General features: G+C 42.9%; 1 protein-coding gene across 3 annotated transcripts in view; it reads left to right on the top strand.

The window, feature by feature from the left end:
• Nucleotides 1-18,043, top strand: part of znf423 (zinc finger protein 423) — a 170,003-nt gene that overhangs the window by 88,659 nt on the left and 63,301 nt on the right. For all 3 annotated transcript variants that reach the window (XM_053677968.1, XM_053677967.1, XM_047154935.2), the window contains exons 4-5: nucleotides 351-3,775; nucleotides 4,155-4,239. In XM_053677968.1, coding sequence (XP_053533943.1) covers nucleotides 351-3,775; nucleotides 4,155-4,239 — 3,510 coding nt within the window. The remainder of the gene's footprint in view (nucleotides 1-350; nucleotides 3,776-4,154; nucleotides 4,240-18,043) is intronic.

The raw sequence follows: 18,043 nt of genomic DNA, 5'->3' as shown, positions 1-18,043 counted from the left end.
CAACTCTGCACACGCAACATGCCTGCTCAATAAGTCATGAGCTTTGTCCCTTGCTTTCCTTTGAAGGTTGCTAGTTGAGATTCTATTTATTCAATTGTATTATATTGTACCCTCTACAATGACTTGATTCTGTTTTCTGTAATCATATTTGAGAAGGTTTAATCCAACACAAATCCAAATCTGAATCAGAGGGACAATCTTTTTTGCAAATGGAGTATAAGAGAATACAAAATAGATTTTCATCCTTAGTTCTCTATACCTCTGGGATTTGATTTATTTACTTATTTACCTCTATGTAGACAGTGTTTTCTCCCTCATAATTTTTATTTTGTCTGTGTTTTGCATTGCAGATGGTGACGATGACCCAGGGCTCTCCTGGGTGGCGTCCTCTCCCTCCAGCAAAGACGTGGCATCGCCATCACAGATGCTAGGGGATGGCTGCTGCGATCTGGGCATGGGGGAGGAGGAAGGAGGTTCTGGCCTTCCTTATCCCTGCCAGTTCTGCGATAAGTCCTTCAGCCGTCTCAGCTACCTGAAGCGCCATGAACAGATTCACAGCGACAAGCTGCCCTTTAAGTGCACCTTCTGCAGTCGGCTGTTCAAACACAAGCGCAGCCGTGACCGTCATGTCAAGCTGCACACCGGTGACAAGAAGTACAGCTGCCAGGAGTGTGAAGCTGCCTTTTCACGTAGTGATCACCTTAAGATCCACCTGAAGACACATAGTTCCAGCAAGCCCTTTAAGTGCAGCATTTGCAAGCGGGGCTTCTCCTCCACATCCTCACTTCAGAGCCACATGCAGGCTCATAGGAAAAACAAGGAACATATGGCAAAAAAAGACCAGGTCAAGCGTGAGGGGTCCACGGGTGATGCAGCTGACCAAGACCAGGACCTATACATGTGTGATTACTGTGAGGAGACTTTCAGCCAAACAGATGAGTTAGAGAAGCATGTACTAACACGCCACCCTCAGCTTTCAGACCGTGCTGAACTACAGTGCATCCACTGTCCAGAGATTTTTAGTGATGAAGGCACCTTGCTCACCCATATTGATCGAACACATGCCAACAAGAAACACAAGTGCCCCATGTGTGCAGAGCAATTTACATCTGTAGAAGATGTCTACTGCCACCTGGACAGCCACCGGCAGCCTGACTCCAGCAACCACAGTGCCAGTCCTGATCCGGTTCTGGGCAGTGTAGCATCCATGAGCAGTGCCACTCCTGATTCCAGTGCCTCACTTGAAAGAGGATCCACTCCAGATTCAACCCTCAAGCCTGCGCAGGGAAGACGCAAATTAGTCCCATCCTCTGACCATGATGAGGGAGGCTGGTCAGGAAAGGTGACATATAGTTGCCCTTATTGCTCCAAGAGAGATTTCAACAGCCTGGCTGTTCTGGAGATTCACCTGAAGACTATTCATGCAGACAAACCTCAGCAAAGCCACACCTGTCAACTGTGTCTGGACACCCTGCCAACTCTGTACAATCTGAATGAGCATGTACGGAAAGCACATCGATCTAGTGGGGGATCCGCATCCAACTTTCCCCTTCTGCAATTCAGTAATGTTTCTGCCTTTCACTGCAACTACTGTCCAGACATGTTTGCTGATATCAATAGTCTGCAAGAGCACATCCGTGTTTCTCACTGCTTGCCGAGTGGTGTAGTCGCTGGCTCTACCACTCTAGAGGGCAACCATGCCTTCTTCTGTAATCAGTGCTCCATGGGGTTCCTTACAGAATCATCGCTTACTGAACACATCCAGCAGACTCACTGCAACAATGCAAGTGGTGTGACCAAGATGGAGTCTCCTGTACTGCAGCCATCACAGTCCTTCATGGAAGTGTATTCTTGCCCCTATTGCACCAATTCTCCCATCTTTGGTTCCCTACTCAAGCTCACTAAACATATCAAGGAGAACCACAAAAACATCCCACTGGCCAATAACAAGCGCAAAGTCAAAGTGGCAGACCTGAGTCCTGCTTCTTCTGATGTGGAAATCTCCTCTCCAAAACGCCACAGAGTGGCTGGTGATTCTGCTCCTGCAGGTGCTAATGGGGACTATCCCTGCAACCAGTGTGACCTTCGCTTCACTAGCTTTGAAAGCTTCCAGGCCCACCTTAAGTCCCACCTGGAACTACTGCTGAGGAGACAGTCCTGTCCTCAGTGCAACAAAGAGGACTTTGACTCTCAGGAGTCGCTGCTGCAGCACTTGACCATACACTACACCACCACCTCCACACAGTATGTCTGTGAGAGCTGTGATAAACAGTTCTCTTCTGTTGATGATTTGCAAAAGCACTTGCTGGACATGCACACTTTTGTGCTGTACCACTGCACATTGTGTCAGGAGGTATTTGACTCCAAGGTCTCCATCCAAGTCCACCTGGCTGTCAAACACAGCAATGAGAAGAAAATGTACCGCTGCACAGCATGTGCATGGGACTTCCGCAAGGAGAGCGATCTGCAGATGCATGTGAAGCACAGTCACCTAAGTCAACCCACTGGGCCAGGTGTTGCCAGCAAAGCTCGCAAGTGTATATTCTGTGGGGAGAGTTTTGGTACAGAGGTCGAGCTCCAGTGCCACATCACTACACACAGTAAAAAATTTAACTGCCGCATCTGTGGGAAGGCCTTCCATGCTATTGTCCTTCTGGAGAGACATCTCAGAGAGAAGCACTGCATGTTTGATGGAGGAAATGGCAATGGAAATGGAGGAAGTCAGAATGGAACTCCAAATGGGGTGAGTCAAAGCTCTAAGCGTGGAGGAGGAGGTTCAACTGCAGCGGCAGAACAGGCTGACTTGCAAAACATGCTCCTAAAGGGAGGGGCTCAGGAAACTGCAAACAGTCATGAAGCCAGTGGAGGAGAGGAAGAACTAGATGCCTCAGAGCCGATGTATGCTTGTGACATCTGTGGTGCAGCATACACTATGGAGTCCCTACTCCAAAACCATCGACTGCGGGATCACAATATAAGACCCGGTGAGGACGACGCAGGGTCCCGCAAAAAGAAGGCTGACTTCATCAAGGGTAACCACAAGTGTAACGTCTGCTCAAGAACCTTTTTTTCTGAGAACGGCTTGAGAGAACATGCCCAAACTCACCGTGGGCCAGCCAAGCACTACATGTGCCCCATCTGTGGAGAGCGCTTCCCCTCTCTACTCACACTCACAGAGCACAAAGTCACCCACAGCAAGAGCCTGGACACAGGTACCTGCCGCATCTGCAAGATGCCCCTCCAAAGTGAGGAGGAGTTTATTGAACACTGCCAGATGCATCCTGACCTGAGGAACTCCCTGACAGGTTTCCGCTGTGTGGTGTGCATGCAGACAGTCACTTCCACTTTGGAGCTGAAGATTCATGGCACATTCCACATGCAGAAGCTGTCCTCATCAGGTGGCAGTGGTGGGGGAGGAGGTTCAGCCTCATCATCCCCCAATGGCCAGCTGCAGGCTCACAAGTTATATAAGTGTGCCCTCTGTCTGAAAGAGTTCAAGAACAAGCAGGAGCTAGTCAAGTTGGATGTCAATGGCCTGCCTTTTGGGCTGTGTGCTGGCTGCATGAATCGAGGCACCAATGGTCAGTCACCCAGCGGCGTTGTTACCCCTCAAGAGCCAGCGGAGAAAGGTGCTTCTGGACTACGCTGCCCTGAGTGTGCTGTGAAGTTTGAGACCTTGGAGGATCTGGAAAGCCATGTTCAGGTAGACCATCCTGACATGAGCCCAGAAACCAGTGCGGCTAAAAAAGCAGCAGAGGCCTCACCTGTTCCTAAAGTAAGTGTTAAAAATTCTTGGTCTTTCTCAGCCTTTATTGACTTTCTCAGATGTCTGTAGAATGTTAGATCCTTGATATTGCCAGAAACATTTTTTGCAGCAATAGTTCAGTGTGTAGTTTTAGAGTGCTAGCAAGGATGTGTTAATTCATGAGCATGAGCCAAATTGCGTTTTGCGCTCGTCCTGCTGTGCCATTGTACAGCCTTTTCATTCTGCTAGATATTGATGATGAATTTCCAAGGTAATTCAGTCTTTGTCTTGGATCAAGGGGAGGGATAGGAAAAATCTTGATAAGACGATACAGTGGGAAAACTGTGTGAAAGTTTAATGTATAAAATAAACTGTTCTAAGTTCTACTATCCCGTGTGTTGTCTTGCAGAAGAAAACATATCAATGTATCAAATGCCAAATGACCTTTGAAACAGAACGTGAGATCCAGATCCACGTGGCCAATCATATGATTGGTGAGTGAACACCTTTGTTTTGTCTGTATGTGTGTGTGTGAGTGTGAAAGGACATGCGTTGTTGTGAGTATGTGACTGCTCGCCAGGCTCTCCTCCTTCTCTCCTTTCGTAGCCCTGCCTAGCCCTCTCACTCCCTGCACACAGGTGTGAGACAGACAGGTGAAATGAACAGCTCTATTTCTGGATCGCAGATGTCGCTCTCGACAGCTGTTCCATTGTTTAACACTTGAGTGCGCAGCTGAGGCTGCGGCTGCAGGTCTGATTGCTGTGGTAACTCTTCACCACACAACCAAGGCTGGGACTGCAGGTCTCACTCCTTCTGCAAAGGCCAAAAAATTAGGTCAGCTGTTGTTTTCTCTCCTTCACTTCATCCTAGATATTATCATGTATAATTACCAACAGTGTGTTCTGTAGTTTCTTCTGTTTTAAAAACATGCGGGCTACAAATACGCTTTATCTAATTGACTGTATTGCAACTAATTACTAATTACACTACATGGAGAGGATATTATTATTTTTTGCAAATTCTGCAAATTGCGGTAAATTGTGGATATTATTTTTTAAACGGTGTGCATATTTTATTTCAGGGGTCATAATTTAGTATTTACACCCATCGAATTGTCTACTACAGCTTATTGGTAACCAAAGACAATGTTTAATAGGATTAGACACATGGTTAGGATTAAACAAAAGACAGCGACTTCAAAGCCACAAATAGTCTCTTTGCCTGTTCTAATTATGTTTTGCAAATGGTTCAACTATGTTGATGAGACATTAGGGTGGTAATGTGCTGAGTCAGTCTAGTTATTTTTACCAGGTGGATGACATTTTCAAAGCCATGGAAGTTTAACGATGCAGTGTTCCTTAACATTTGCTTCCTCTGTTGGTTCTTTTATTCTTTAAGTAATAGTTGCTGCAGCAGCAGACTGTAGTGTAGATTAACGAGCAGGGCCTTTGAGGAATTTTTCATCAGAAATGGTACAACACACTGAGCCTTGGTGACTTCTCAGTACTTAACAGTTCATTCTAAAGTGGAACAACTGCATGTAGGACTAATTATATTACCCAATTTCTCAGCTATTCAGCCCTCTAACCTTAACCTTCCAGAAGTGACTTCCAGAATGCCTTAAAAACCAACCCCGCTTCATGTTCTGTCAGTTCAACCACATAATCCATTCAAGTACTGACTAAGACCCAGCACGCTCCCTCTGAACCCTGACGGTACTATATTCTACATTCACTCCACCCTCATTTTACCCTCTTCCCCTGATCATGGTAAAGAGGCCTTTGTGGTTAAGGGGCAGGAGAATCACCTGCCTCTCCAATGCCATGAAGGGAATTTTGGCTTAATTAACATCGTAATTGTCAGAAAAGCTGGAGGAGATTAATTATGGAATTGAGGCAGATTATTTTGAGTGCTCTTTTTTATTTTATAAATTTTTTCACCCCCTTCAAAGATTTGTTGACGTCATAACATAATAAAAGAGACAGTAGTGTATTAACCTTTATCAGACATCGCATTAGCTGGCGGAAAATTGCAGCGAGATCACAGAGGAGCTCTAACTGCAGCATGCTCTCACTCTACCATTCTCCTTTTTGCCAGAGATTACAAAACAATCATTAAAAAGTTACACTATCTGTCAGCTTTGATATATGACTTCTGAGGTTATAATATGGCTTTAATAATCCAGGCCCTTTTTTTCTCATCTAAGTTTTAACACAACTGTGTGTGTGTGTGTGTGTGTGTGTGTGTGTGTGTGTGTGTGTGTATATATATATATATATATATATATATATATATATATATATATATATATATATCCACATACATACACATACATATATAACAAAATTAAATGTTACAGAAAAATGTTTGTATGTCAGTAAAGAAAGCTGCATGTTACATGAGAGACCACTTTTCAGACAAAAAACACAATGAAGGCTGCTGGGATTTCTGCAGAAATAAGAAGCCAGTGCGACAGTCAAAGTCTCCAGAAGAACTGTGGCTGGTTCTGCAAGATGCTCAATAAAACTTACAGCTCATTTCCTTATAAAACTGCACTAATTCTACCCGAGACTATTATTTTTATTTTGTTGTCACCCCAGATATTGACTTCGTTTCATTTACTACTGTTTACTGCTCTTTATGTTTTTTTGTTTTTTTTTTACATGTAGAAGCATTTCATTTCATTATTTTGGAGGCATATTTGCTCTACAGCATTTCTTTGCATATGCCTGTGCAAAATTTACACTATATTGTACCATTGCAAAGAACATGTTGAAGACAATTTTGTTGAAAAAGACCCACTTCGCTGAGTTACTAAACATTGCAGAATGTGAGGCCCTTTTTCTGGAAATACATTACTTTAATAAAATGCTATATATTGATCTTGTATGACTTGTCATGGCATTAACCATCACGCATTCAGTATGCAAGTATGGGTTTGTTCATTCCCGTGCCTTTTCAATTTCAACGAATCCGTTGTTAATCTGTATTTTAATGCATTGTTCATCAATATTAATAATTGTATTTGGTCCATTTTTTTTTGTTAACCTTTCAGTTATTCAGTTTTTCTCTGCTCACATGTGGGTTTAGGTGTGTATGCACCTTTTCCCCATTCTATCTCTTTGCCCTTTCATCCCTGCCCATTTCCGTACACATTCTCAGCCTAAAATATAATTGACAAATTTCCTACACCGATAACACCCACACACTCACACACAGCCTTTTTTTTTTTTTACCTTTCTCTCTTTGCATGTTTGCTGATACACCTTCCTGTGTCGCTCCATCACAACTCCCCTCCCAAAAGTGTAGGTGTGATCATACCTCACCACCCTCCCACCCCCTTCTCCCACCCTCGCTCTTTCTTCGTCTCTGAATGATCATTACCGCAGAGATGACACCTCATCTCAATCAGTTTAACCAGTCAAACCTGCAACATCTGCTCCTCCTCTCTTCTTCATTCTTCCACCTGTGATCTCCCCACTGCTGTGCAGTCACGCAGCCTGTGTCATTTCCTTTGCTGTCACTCTGCTCCACTGGCAGACCCCCTTGAGTTCGGGATTCAAATGTACCAATCTCGCAGTACAGCCTCCTCCTAAAATAATAACTCATACAGCCACAAGAACTGAATAAGATCTATAATGTTGTCGGTATCATTTGTCAGTTTCATGTATCTTGACTGCATGCTGTTTGAATAAGAATTAGTTGAGTGGATTGATTGGGCTCAGGTTTAAGGATACCATGGTCTACTGGAGTGGAAGGGCAGGAGTGTTGAAAAACAATATTTTAAATTAATGTGACTGGTGCAGAAGGCGGGCATGATCCCCGGGGCACCGTTCCCCAGGGCAACCTGAAGGAATGGGAGTTTTTTATTTCCTCTGCTTGTTGATTGGACCGGCATGATAATTCAGTCTTCTTCAGTAACCACTGGTCAGGGTCATGGTTGACCAAGAGCTTATCCCAGGATCACTGTGTTTGAAGCAGAAATACACCCTAGATAAGACTTCAGTCCATCTCAAGGCCCCATGCACACCCACATACAGTATTTACACACTCATTCACACCTAGGGGCAATTTAACATAGCCAATCTACCCACAGACATGTTTTGGGAGGTGGGAGGAAACCGGAGGTACACACGACAGGTACACAGTATGGCGCTTGTACAATTAGATTTGTTTGTATTAATTAAAATACAGCTACATCTCAGTGACTTGTTAATTATGTCTCAGTAAAGCGAACAAGAGTATTGGTGTGTCAGATGTGTACTGATATGAGGTCAGTATGGGATTGCATTACGGAGGGGGTACTCAGTAATTCTAGCCATGGCTGGAGTGCCTTAAAGGAGGGTGATTTGCTCAAAATGAGACACTTCCCGCTGTATAATTTAATCCTGATAGATTTCTATTTCCTCACTCACAAAAACAGAGATGTTTTAAATCCATCACACATGCTGAGGATGTTGATGACTAAAAAAGATGAAAATAGGTCCTATCTTTAGTGCGCGCTCTCTCTCTCTCTCTCTCTCTCTCTCTCTCTCACTCACTCACTCTCTCATTTGCCTTTATTAGTGAATTGAGACAACCCTTTCACCTGTTCTCACAGTGTCTTATTTTTTTCTCTTTTTGTTATTCTGTCATAATCCTTGAGAGTCCGGTTTAGGGCTTGTGTCAAGAAGGCTGCTGGGGTTGGGGTTGATCACCCCCTCAGTGTCATGCCATAAAGCCAGTGCCACTTATTATGCCGTCCTGGCAAGAGATGCATATAATCACAGTAATAAGACTGATAATATTCCAGCCTGTCCACCACCTCGTCCTAAATTATGGAAGGGATCGGTTTGGACCCTTTCATTTCCCCCGTGAGTGACAGCAAGGCACTGCTCTGTATTATGAGGCCTGCTTTACTGAGGACCTGCAAGCTCCAGGAGAACAGCACAGGAAAAGAAGGGAACGGAATTGTGGCTACAGATTTAAACAGGGATGAAATGAAGAATGAATGACACACAAAAAATAGAGTTCAGCTATAAATGTTCGTGACATGACTGTTTAAGTGCTTGTTAAATATGGATCGTTGTTTATAGTTTAAGCGAGGTTCGGTTGGTTTATATTTATTTAAATGTAGCGGATCCCTGCTGAGCTTCAAGACTATGCTAGGCTACCCCCACAAGGTGTGTGTGAGTGTGTGTAGACATCACAGACATGCCAATGCTCAGGTTTTAATTTTAGCTTCCATTTAACGCTGCCCCCCCCCCCCCCCCCCCCTTGATGCCTCCCCAAGTATTGTGGCACACCCTGCTGGCAGGGGTGGGGGGAGCGTGTATCCACCAGTACACACATATACACACACTCATAGCCAAAAACATACACCCGCACTCATGTGCTCTCACACTTGCAGGGGGCATCCCGAGGGTCTGCAGCTGCACAGCGGAAAACAATAAAGCCCGCAGAAAAAAGGAGCTGTGTTCCTGAGAGACCCCCACACACAAAGACAGAGAGAGAGAGCGAGAGAGAGAGAGATTTTAAATCAAGCAGCAAACAAAGCAACAAACAACACAGAGCAACTAAATCAATTCATGGAGGATCGAGGCCTACGCTGCTTCCTGTGTTCCGAATTTGACATGCACTTGACATTCCTTGTGATAAGGCGAGATGTTCTGGAGCGTTTCCGTTTTGCTAGGCAGCGTAGCCTCACTGCCTCTGCTCTTTGGTATGTTTGTTCGAGCGTTATAGGCTCCTCAGGGCTCTGCTGTTTTTCTCCAGTTTTCCTATTCTTTGAATGTGTGGGCAGAATGCTGAAATGTGTGTGTGTGTGTGTGTGTGTGTGTGTGTGTGGATGGACAGAAGGAGAGAGGATGGAGCAACGGAAAGGGACTTACTCATTTCACCTCCCTCCCCATTCTCTCTCTCTCTCTCTCTCTCTCTCTCTCACACACACACACATGCACACACACTCTCTCCATACTGCTGTTCTGTACGTCATGAGGAAAAGCATGCAGACGCTAATGCCGCACTAATCACCAGCGCCCAGAACTCACAGCACGCCCACTCGCCTCTCAATCGCCCTTAATCAGCCAACACATTTCAATTAGCATATTGTGTTTAACCTCACTTTCATCTGCCTTTATTAGTGAATTGAGCTGTAGTCAGCCTCTTCACCCCCCTCTGTCCGTCTGTATCTCTCTCTCTCTCGCTCTCTCTCTCTGCCACTCTCTGATAGTCTGACAGATAGACAGAAATGTACCCTGTGTAGTTCATCATTGGAATTATTGCAAACAATCCTCGTCTGTTAGTCATCGTTATTCCTCTCACACATACACAGCACACCTTACTGTCCAACATTTTTGCCTTTGTAAAAACGAATGGGAAATGAGGTATTTAGGATTTCCGCAAAACCGCTTAGCGGCAATATCAGTTTTTAAAAGTACTCTGCAAAGAAAATTGCGCTGCTGTTGAAGTTGATTTTTATTATAGCATGATATTCACTCCAGCCAGGAGCTATATTAAATCCAGCACAACTGAAAGACAATTGTTAGTAACCACTGTATTTATGATAAAATTACTCTGGCACAGAGATCAAACTGTGTTAAGAAATTAAAAGCATACATGTGGGCTGGTGGAAGCCTCTTATATACTGTAATGCTTTCATTTAATCGTACATTATATTTCATTTCTTACAGCATAAAATAGTAGTTAGTCTGGGTCGTTTGGAAAGGTAAGACGTGCAGGGAGGGATTAATGCTGAAAATGTGATTTTAGCCATGTGATTTTCACACTTTATAGATTTAAGATAAAAGTGTGTTTCGATTATGAACTATTTAGACTGGGAAATGAAACATTCAGCTACGTAGAAAAAAATGAATTGTTAAAACACAATACAAATAACAGTGAAGTGAATCGAACGTGATTTTTGTAGCATGATATCCACTCCAGCCGGGAGCAGTATTAAGCCAAGCTGACTAACAACCACTGTATTTCTCTCTGAAATTCCTTTCTTTGTCTATTTTTTTTTTTTTTTGGCATAACATACAGTAAATAAACACAACAAATATTGGAGTACGTTATGAGACCAGCGATACTGTATATAGGACATTAAATAAATAAATATATCTTAAAATTATATGAATTGTCCACACTTCTCCGGCAAGTTCCATATTAAATATGATATTATTAATTTAAAAAAAAACAAACCTTAAAGTGTAGAGAAGTCGTGCTTTCAGGCATTGTATTGTACGACTACACTGGGATTTCACTAAACTGACATAAATTTGCAGAGATAGATTAATGTAATTAATCACACAATTAGGATTATTCATGAAGAATAGTATACTAGGCTACAATTAGATATCAGTTTAAATCTTGTTCATATCATGTCAAATTTTGTATTTTTCATTTCACTTCCTTTTATGCTACCTCACATACTGATCAACAATATTTTCCACCTATTTAATATGATATGATTCATTAGTCCATGTGTTCTTCGTGTAAAAAGTGCTTGGTTTGGGGGTGGAGGGGGTGCGGGGGATCCATTCTAAAACACCTTCTCCAAGAGCGCTACTCAATTTGCACCTAGCATCCATGTGTGAACTATCAATAAGGTTATTTCAATCGTCGAAACGGGTCTACGAGAAAACTAGTTAAGCTCGTTGCAGGTCAAGTGAGTAGCTCAAGGGAATATTTGGAATTAATATGCATACAGTTTATCACCATGCATATTTCATCATCCGTATAAGGCATACCTACCTGTTTAAACACTACACAGCTTCGAGAAGTATGTATGAGATACATCACCACCCTTCATCACATTCAAAGTGAATGAATCCTTCCCACCATACCCCATAATAATCCCCATGTCTGTACCATGTCCCCCATCTAACCCCCATATGATCATGGAGCTGCTGACTAACTGTCACCCTGCCTTCTCTTTCCACCCCTCCCTGCCTGTCGGATGTGCCTCAGGAGAGCCCGCCCAGCTGCCATCAGGTTTGTCGCCCATCTCTCTCCATAATCCCCCTCACAAACACATGCACACACACATACACACACTGCACAGAGTGTAGAGGAGGGACTATAGAGTGATGCATGTCCAGATCACTCATAATTGTAAGAGAATGGCTGAGAAGTACATAAGCATCTCATTTCATTCATCCATGCACCTCCCATTTTCCACTTTACGTAAACATTCATTCACCTCCTATGTGGTTGTTTTTTTTGCATGAGGCGGGGCTAGGGGCATGAGGGAGTGCGCGCACACACACACACACACACACACACACACACACACACACAGACACACTCACACACATGTACACCTGAACAGAAGAGCCCTCTGGAGATTGCTGCTAATGGCACGTCTCACTCCTGACTCTTACTTATTCATCCCAATGAGCCCGATGCCTGAAGCATGAAGTGCACCAGTCGCCATGGCAACATCACACACCAGCCTGCCATTTGACCCCGTGGTGATGTCACAGTGCATTCATGCCAATATTGGTTATACCTCAGTGATTATATGAACAGTGAGACAGTGTGCATAAGCTATAGACCATGTCAGTCGAAATGAGATGTCTGTAAAATGATGAATTTCAAGGATTTGAGTTTAGAATCAATATGACGGATATCGGAGTATACACGGAGAAATCACTGACCGCTCCATGTGTAGCTGTCATTCATGCTTGTATCTGGGCAGTGGGACAGAGAGAAAAAAAACATCCTGTATGCACATACACACACACACACACACGCAGACACATGCGCGGCAGGTGATACGGACCTGGTGTGTCCTCCCTGTGTCAGTGAAGATTTAATGAGGCAGCACTCAAGAAGCTTTAGAAGTCAATGGATGTGGATAATGCGGATGATAGCTCACTCTGCTAAGTGCCTGTGTGAGTATCAGGAGGGCGTGTGTGTGTGTGTGTGTGTGTGTGTGTGTGTGTGTGTGTGTGTGTGTGTGTGTGTGTGTGTGTTTGCGTCTAGCCTAGGGCCATGTGCATGTGGTTATAGACGACAGCAGCCCTCTCCACTCTACACACACACACACACACACCTTTACTGAGAGTACAGCAGTCTTTCAAGTGTCACTAATATCAGCCACTGATGTCTCTGTTGTGTGGAGTGACATGCAAGTGAAGAAGTTTAAATTGTCTCAAACTCTTCACACATAAGCGAAAAACCCGGCTGACTTGTTCTGAAATCCAATCGCTCATTATTTGTCATTTTTGAACGTGTTCAGCTTGGAGGTTAAACATACCCAAGAAAAACAGCGATTGAATTTATACAGTTTACTTTTAACTTCACCACTTCGTTGGAACAGAGCTGCTCAGCTTTGCCCCTTATTATCAAAAAATTGGGGGTGGGGGGTGGGGTTAATCTTTTAAAAGAAAATTTGACAGGAATTATGAAAATTGACTAAAAAGACCACACCTAAAGCTAGTAGTGACAATTTGCATTATCGTTTGAAGCTGTCACTAGAGAGTCTAGTATATTTCATCAAGAACCTGCCGTATAAAGAATTGGTTTGACTGACATTGCAGCTGACCAACCACAGACTGTTCTCCCATAGCATGTTAGCAAACGTGTGAAGATGTCTTGGTCTCGCGTGCCACTAATGGTGCATTGAAGTCATGTCTATGGCCTTGAGACTGCAATTACCACATGCAGTTTTGCACTCGGGTCTCCTTTGCACAGTGGACTAGTTCAACAAACAGACTTCATATAAAACCATAATGAACTTTCCTTTACTTTTACACTATCCATTGTTACCCAGATTAGCACAGGTTCCCTTCTGAGTCTGGTTCCTCGCAAGGTTTCTTCCTCCTAACATCTTAGGGAGTTTATCCTTGCCACCGTCGCCACCGGCTTGCTCAATAAGGATAAATACACACACTTAAAATCTGTATCCTGTGTTTATATATTTCTGTAAAGCTGCTTTGAGACAATGTCCATTGTAATAAGCGCTATACGAATACAATTAAATTGAATTGAAAGTGAATGTCAGAAGATCGTATTTAAGCACGTGAGCACCACCACAAAGTCGTAATTACAAGTAGGAAACTCTGCATTTTCTTCGAGCACAGCGTTTCCATGTTTGGGGGCGTGTCAGTAAGAAAACATGGTGGAATCAATAGATGTAACGTCTGTAGTGGACGGTAAATTTTGAAAGAATTTGAAAGTTTACTCATCTCAGAAGCTGATTTCAGTTATTTATTTACTTATTTATTTATTCATTTATTTATTACGTTTTATTTAAAATATAACAAGCTAATTTCGTGCACAAAATATAATAGCATTGTACAATTAAGATATAATATGTAACGATAAAGTTGACAGCGGCGTCATAAAATTGGTTAACAAGGAAAACACACCTGATTTTGCTCTTCATTTTCAGGAAATACAGTTTAAAAAAAAAAAACCTTGCTTTATTTTTTGTAGTTATTTAAGAGATGGTACGCCGCCATTTTGCTCCGACCAAAGTGACTTGAACGCAGCTGACGTCATGATTACCACTTCCCAGCTCGTAAATACGAACTTCCCAGGAGGACTTGAATGCACAGTAACTTCAAGCGTCAAAGAAATCTGTGGAATAAAAGTTTCCGGTTTCTACTGTATATCTCTGCTCTGAAACACTGGTTGTGTCACAGTGTTCGAGTGTTTTCCACTTTAAACATTATGGAAAGTAGCACATGCTTCATGAGAAGAATCTTAGCGACCAATCGCAGCAAATAATCTGGAGTAAAACATCAAACTAAAGTGGTACTGGGTGACTTGAGTGAACCGAGGATGAGAGATGGGAGTGGTCGAGCCAGGTGAGCACAGGTGCTTTGTTTATGAACGCAGAAAGGGGTTTAATGGCATTGCAAAGCTGCACGGCAGGTCTAATGGCTTGCTGGTGGTGTACTGGTTTCCTTTGTGTGCTAAATGTGTGACTGTGGGAACAGATGAAGAGCCCCACATGCACATACCATAACACCTGGAACTAGCCAAGCAGAACTTCCAAGGGGCCAAGCGCGGTTGCACAGGGGGCTATCATAGAGCAGGCATACTGCTAGAGTGGATGGATGGAGCCAAAGGAGGGATAAACCAAAGGGGAGCTAACACTAAGGCAGAGAAGAGGCCATGATTTAGAGGAAAGTCATTTTGTTTACACAGTCAGTTTCTCTTAATTATCAGCACCCATCCATCATATGTGTGTATAATATACATGTGTATATACAATAGGTATGTGTTGTAGTTGTTGTTTTATCCTATTCTCTCCATCCTGTTTTTCGACTTTTTCTTCTTCCTTTCTCGGAGTAGCCACGACAAAGGATGTCATGTTGAAAACAGATAGATAGGGAGAGAAAGAGAGAGAGAGAGAGAGAGGTAGAAATGTTTTGCCCAAATGTTTGTTTGCAAGGCTGAGTGGCGTCTGATCCCCCCGAGAGCTCATTTTGCCACGTTTGCGCTTGATTTGCTTCTTATGCTGTTTATTAAAAGTAATTACAAGCTGTTTGGAGATCTATAAGAGAACAGCTCAGGGGGAGCCTCCTCCAAAAGGTGTGGGAATGGAAAATCAGCCACACTAGTGGCCAGTGCCGCTGAGACAGTGTAGATGTGTGTACAGGTGTGTCTGGGTTTGTGTGTGTGTGTGTGATGTACGTGAAAGGAGAGACCCACTAAATTGTGCACCAGACACATGTTTCTGCACAAGTGTGTTATTCCTGGTGTGTTTTGATTTGCAAGTGGCTCATTTTGCAGTCGGAGGGGCCTTAGTGGGCTGTTGTGCTGGTGTCTTGGTGTGTGTGTGTGTGTGTGTGTGTGGAGAACTCAGGTAGCTTTGGTAGCGGTGCACCTGCCCCTCTCTGTTCCCCATCCCAGACCCGTCCAGGTGTGTCTGATGCAGCTGCTGTGCAGGGGAGGGTGGGACAACTGCACGAGCTGCTCAGCCTCTCCTCCCTCTGCCGAGCTCTGCGAGTTAATTGTTAAAAAGACAAACAAGCCTTTGTGCCCATAATGAACGCGGGCCAGCTGCAATTAGCTCCTCGCTTAATTCGTTAAGTATTCCGAATTTATTTTCTCGAGCGACGCCAGCATCTGTCGCAGCTGGTGGAAGGAGCTTTCACCCATGTGACGCTGCGTTAAGGGAGCGTGCATGTTAGTTTGGCATGATGGGTGCGATCTGATTACTAACTGACTATGGAACAACAAAATGTGACAAAAAAAGTAAGAGCGCAAGTGTATGAATATCTATATCTATCTATCTATCTATCTATCTATATATATATATATACACACAGTACACTGTTGAGCCCAAAAGTTTGCACACCCCTTGCGGAATCTACTAAATCTTAATACTGTTTACAAAACAAGATTGATCATCAAAATCCAATGTTGTTTTTTATTTAGTACACGGTACAGTAAGAGCCAGGGGGATGTAAACTTTTGAACAGGATGATCGGTGTAAATTGTTAGTATTTTGTCTTATGGGAGACATGTAACTATCTTATTTAGTGTCTGAAGGGCAGTACTAAATAATACAAAAAAAAATCTTTAAACAAAATAGTAACAATTTACACCGACCATCCTGTTCAAAAACTTTGATAAATTCAGCTATTATCTTGTCTTGTGGACTATATGTAAACATCTGTTATGCGAAATAGATTATTCAGGACAGAACTAAATAAAAAACAACATGGGATTTTTATGATTCCTCTTATTTTGTTAACGGTATTTAGATTTATCAGATTCTGCAAGGGGTATGCAAACTTTTCGGCACAACTGTATATATTCATATATGTATATATTCATATGTGTATATATATATATATATATATATATATATATATATATATATATATATAGAGAGAGAGAGAGAGAGAGATAGATAGACAGATAGATAGATATGTATATGTGTGTGGTCTAGGGAAGCCTTTCACATGGTGAAACTTGAACAGTTTTTTTCTCAATATTGTTCTGAAAGCTTCTGAACAAAAATTATTTTTCTTTTGCATGCATCTCAAACCAAGCATAGCATTTAAACGTCTGTCTACACCTAAAACTGAACTTGAACTGATTAGACAAATGTCAGTGTTCCCTACAACTATTCAGTGGCTTGATCAAAGCTGGAGTTCCATCGAGCGAGGAGCTTACGCTTAACTAGCAAGGTTTCAGAGCAGACAGACTGTTTTTCCAGCCTCGTTAAACTGGCTCCTGCAAAAACCTGCTCTTTGGAAGAAGAATAGGCCAAATTAAAATCTTTTACTGACATATATTCATGGATTCCTAGAAAGAGAATAGTTTGTGTGTGCGTGTGTGTGTGTGTGTGTGATCTTATGTATGTAAAAGAGTCCACTTGAGTAAAATGTTAGTAAAAGAATGAAAATACTGAAATAATTCTGAAATTTCAGAATTTTTTACGTAAATATTAACTAAAGCTCTTGACCTGCATCCGCATACATGCATTTCTATTAAAGTGGCCAGTTAGTGCAAGTTACTGTTTTGCAGTTCTGTCCTGCAACTGAAGCCTTCTAATCCCTACCTGATAATTAGCATCAGCTGTGATTGTGAGTCTATACATGAACTGTGTGTGTGTGTGTGTGTGCGCACATACACACAAGTGTGAGTAGGAGGAACCTGTGCATGTCACAGTTCATCAGCGCGCTCTGAAAGATGAGCAGAGAAATCAGAACGCGCTCTTGATGGAGGGTGGGAGCACAAGGGTGAAGGCCTATCTGAGTGTGTGTGTGTGCGTGTGTGGGTAGAGAGGGACTACCTGGGGACGGTGTCTTCAAAGGCAGCACTCTGAGGAGTAGAGAGAGGTGCCTCCTTGACAGGAGCTTCCAGCTTTGATCCGGGAGAGAGGGAGCGCTCAGGGGTTAAAAGAGTGAAAGACGGAGTGAAAGAAGAACGAATAAGGAATATGTGTGCAAAAGGAGAGAGACAATACTCTTATCTAACCTGAGTTTTGCCCTTAAGCTACACACTGTGACGCACTCTGGTTTTGTCAGACTTTAAAACTGCTATGTTTAAAATGAAACATTAGCTTTATGTGTATTGCTCAGAGCCAGCTTGTAAAACAAAAGCCAGGCATCTCATTTATTTTATTTCGCTCTGTCAAAGCCGTAGAGGGAAGTTTTGAACGTCACGCTTTTCCACCTTTGAAAGTAATTGCAAATCTCCAGTGAAACCTGCACCCAGAATGCGTATGACGATATATGATAAGTTCCTTTTCATGCTGTAATTGCTGGCTGATTTCTACAACTTTCTTCCTCTCTTAGAGTGGGATGCGAATACCATCCTTCTAGACTCTGACTGGTCATCCTAGGTCTC

Source organism: Ictalurus punctatus, chromosome 4 (assembly GCF_001660625.3).
Source record: "Ictalurus punctatus breed USDA103 chromosome 4, Coco_2.0, whole genome shotgun sequence".
NCBI lineage: Eukaryota > Metazoa > Chordata > Actinopteri > Siluriformes > Ictaluridae > Ictalurus > Ictalurus punctatus.
Note: the sequence above shows the minus strand (reverse complement) of the source record. Positions and strands in the feature narration are given on the sequence as shown.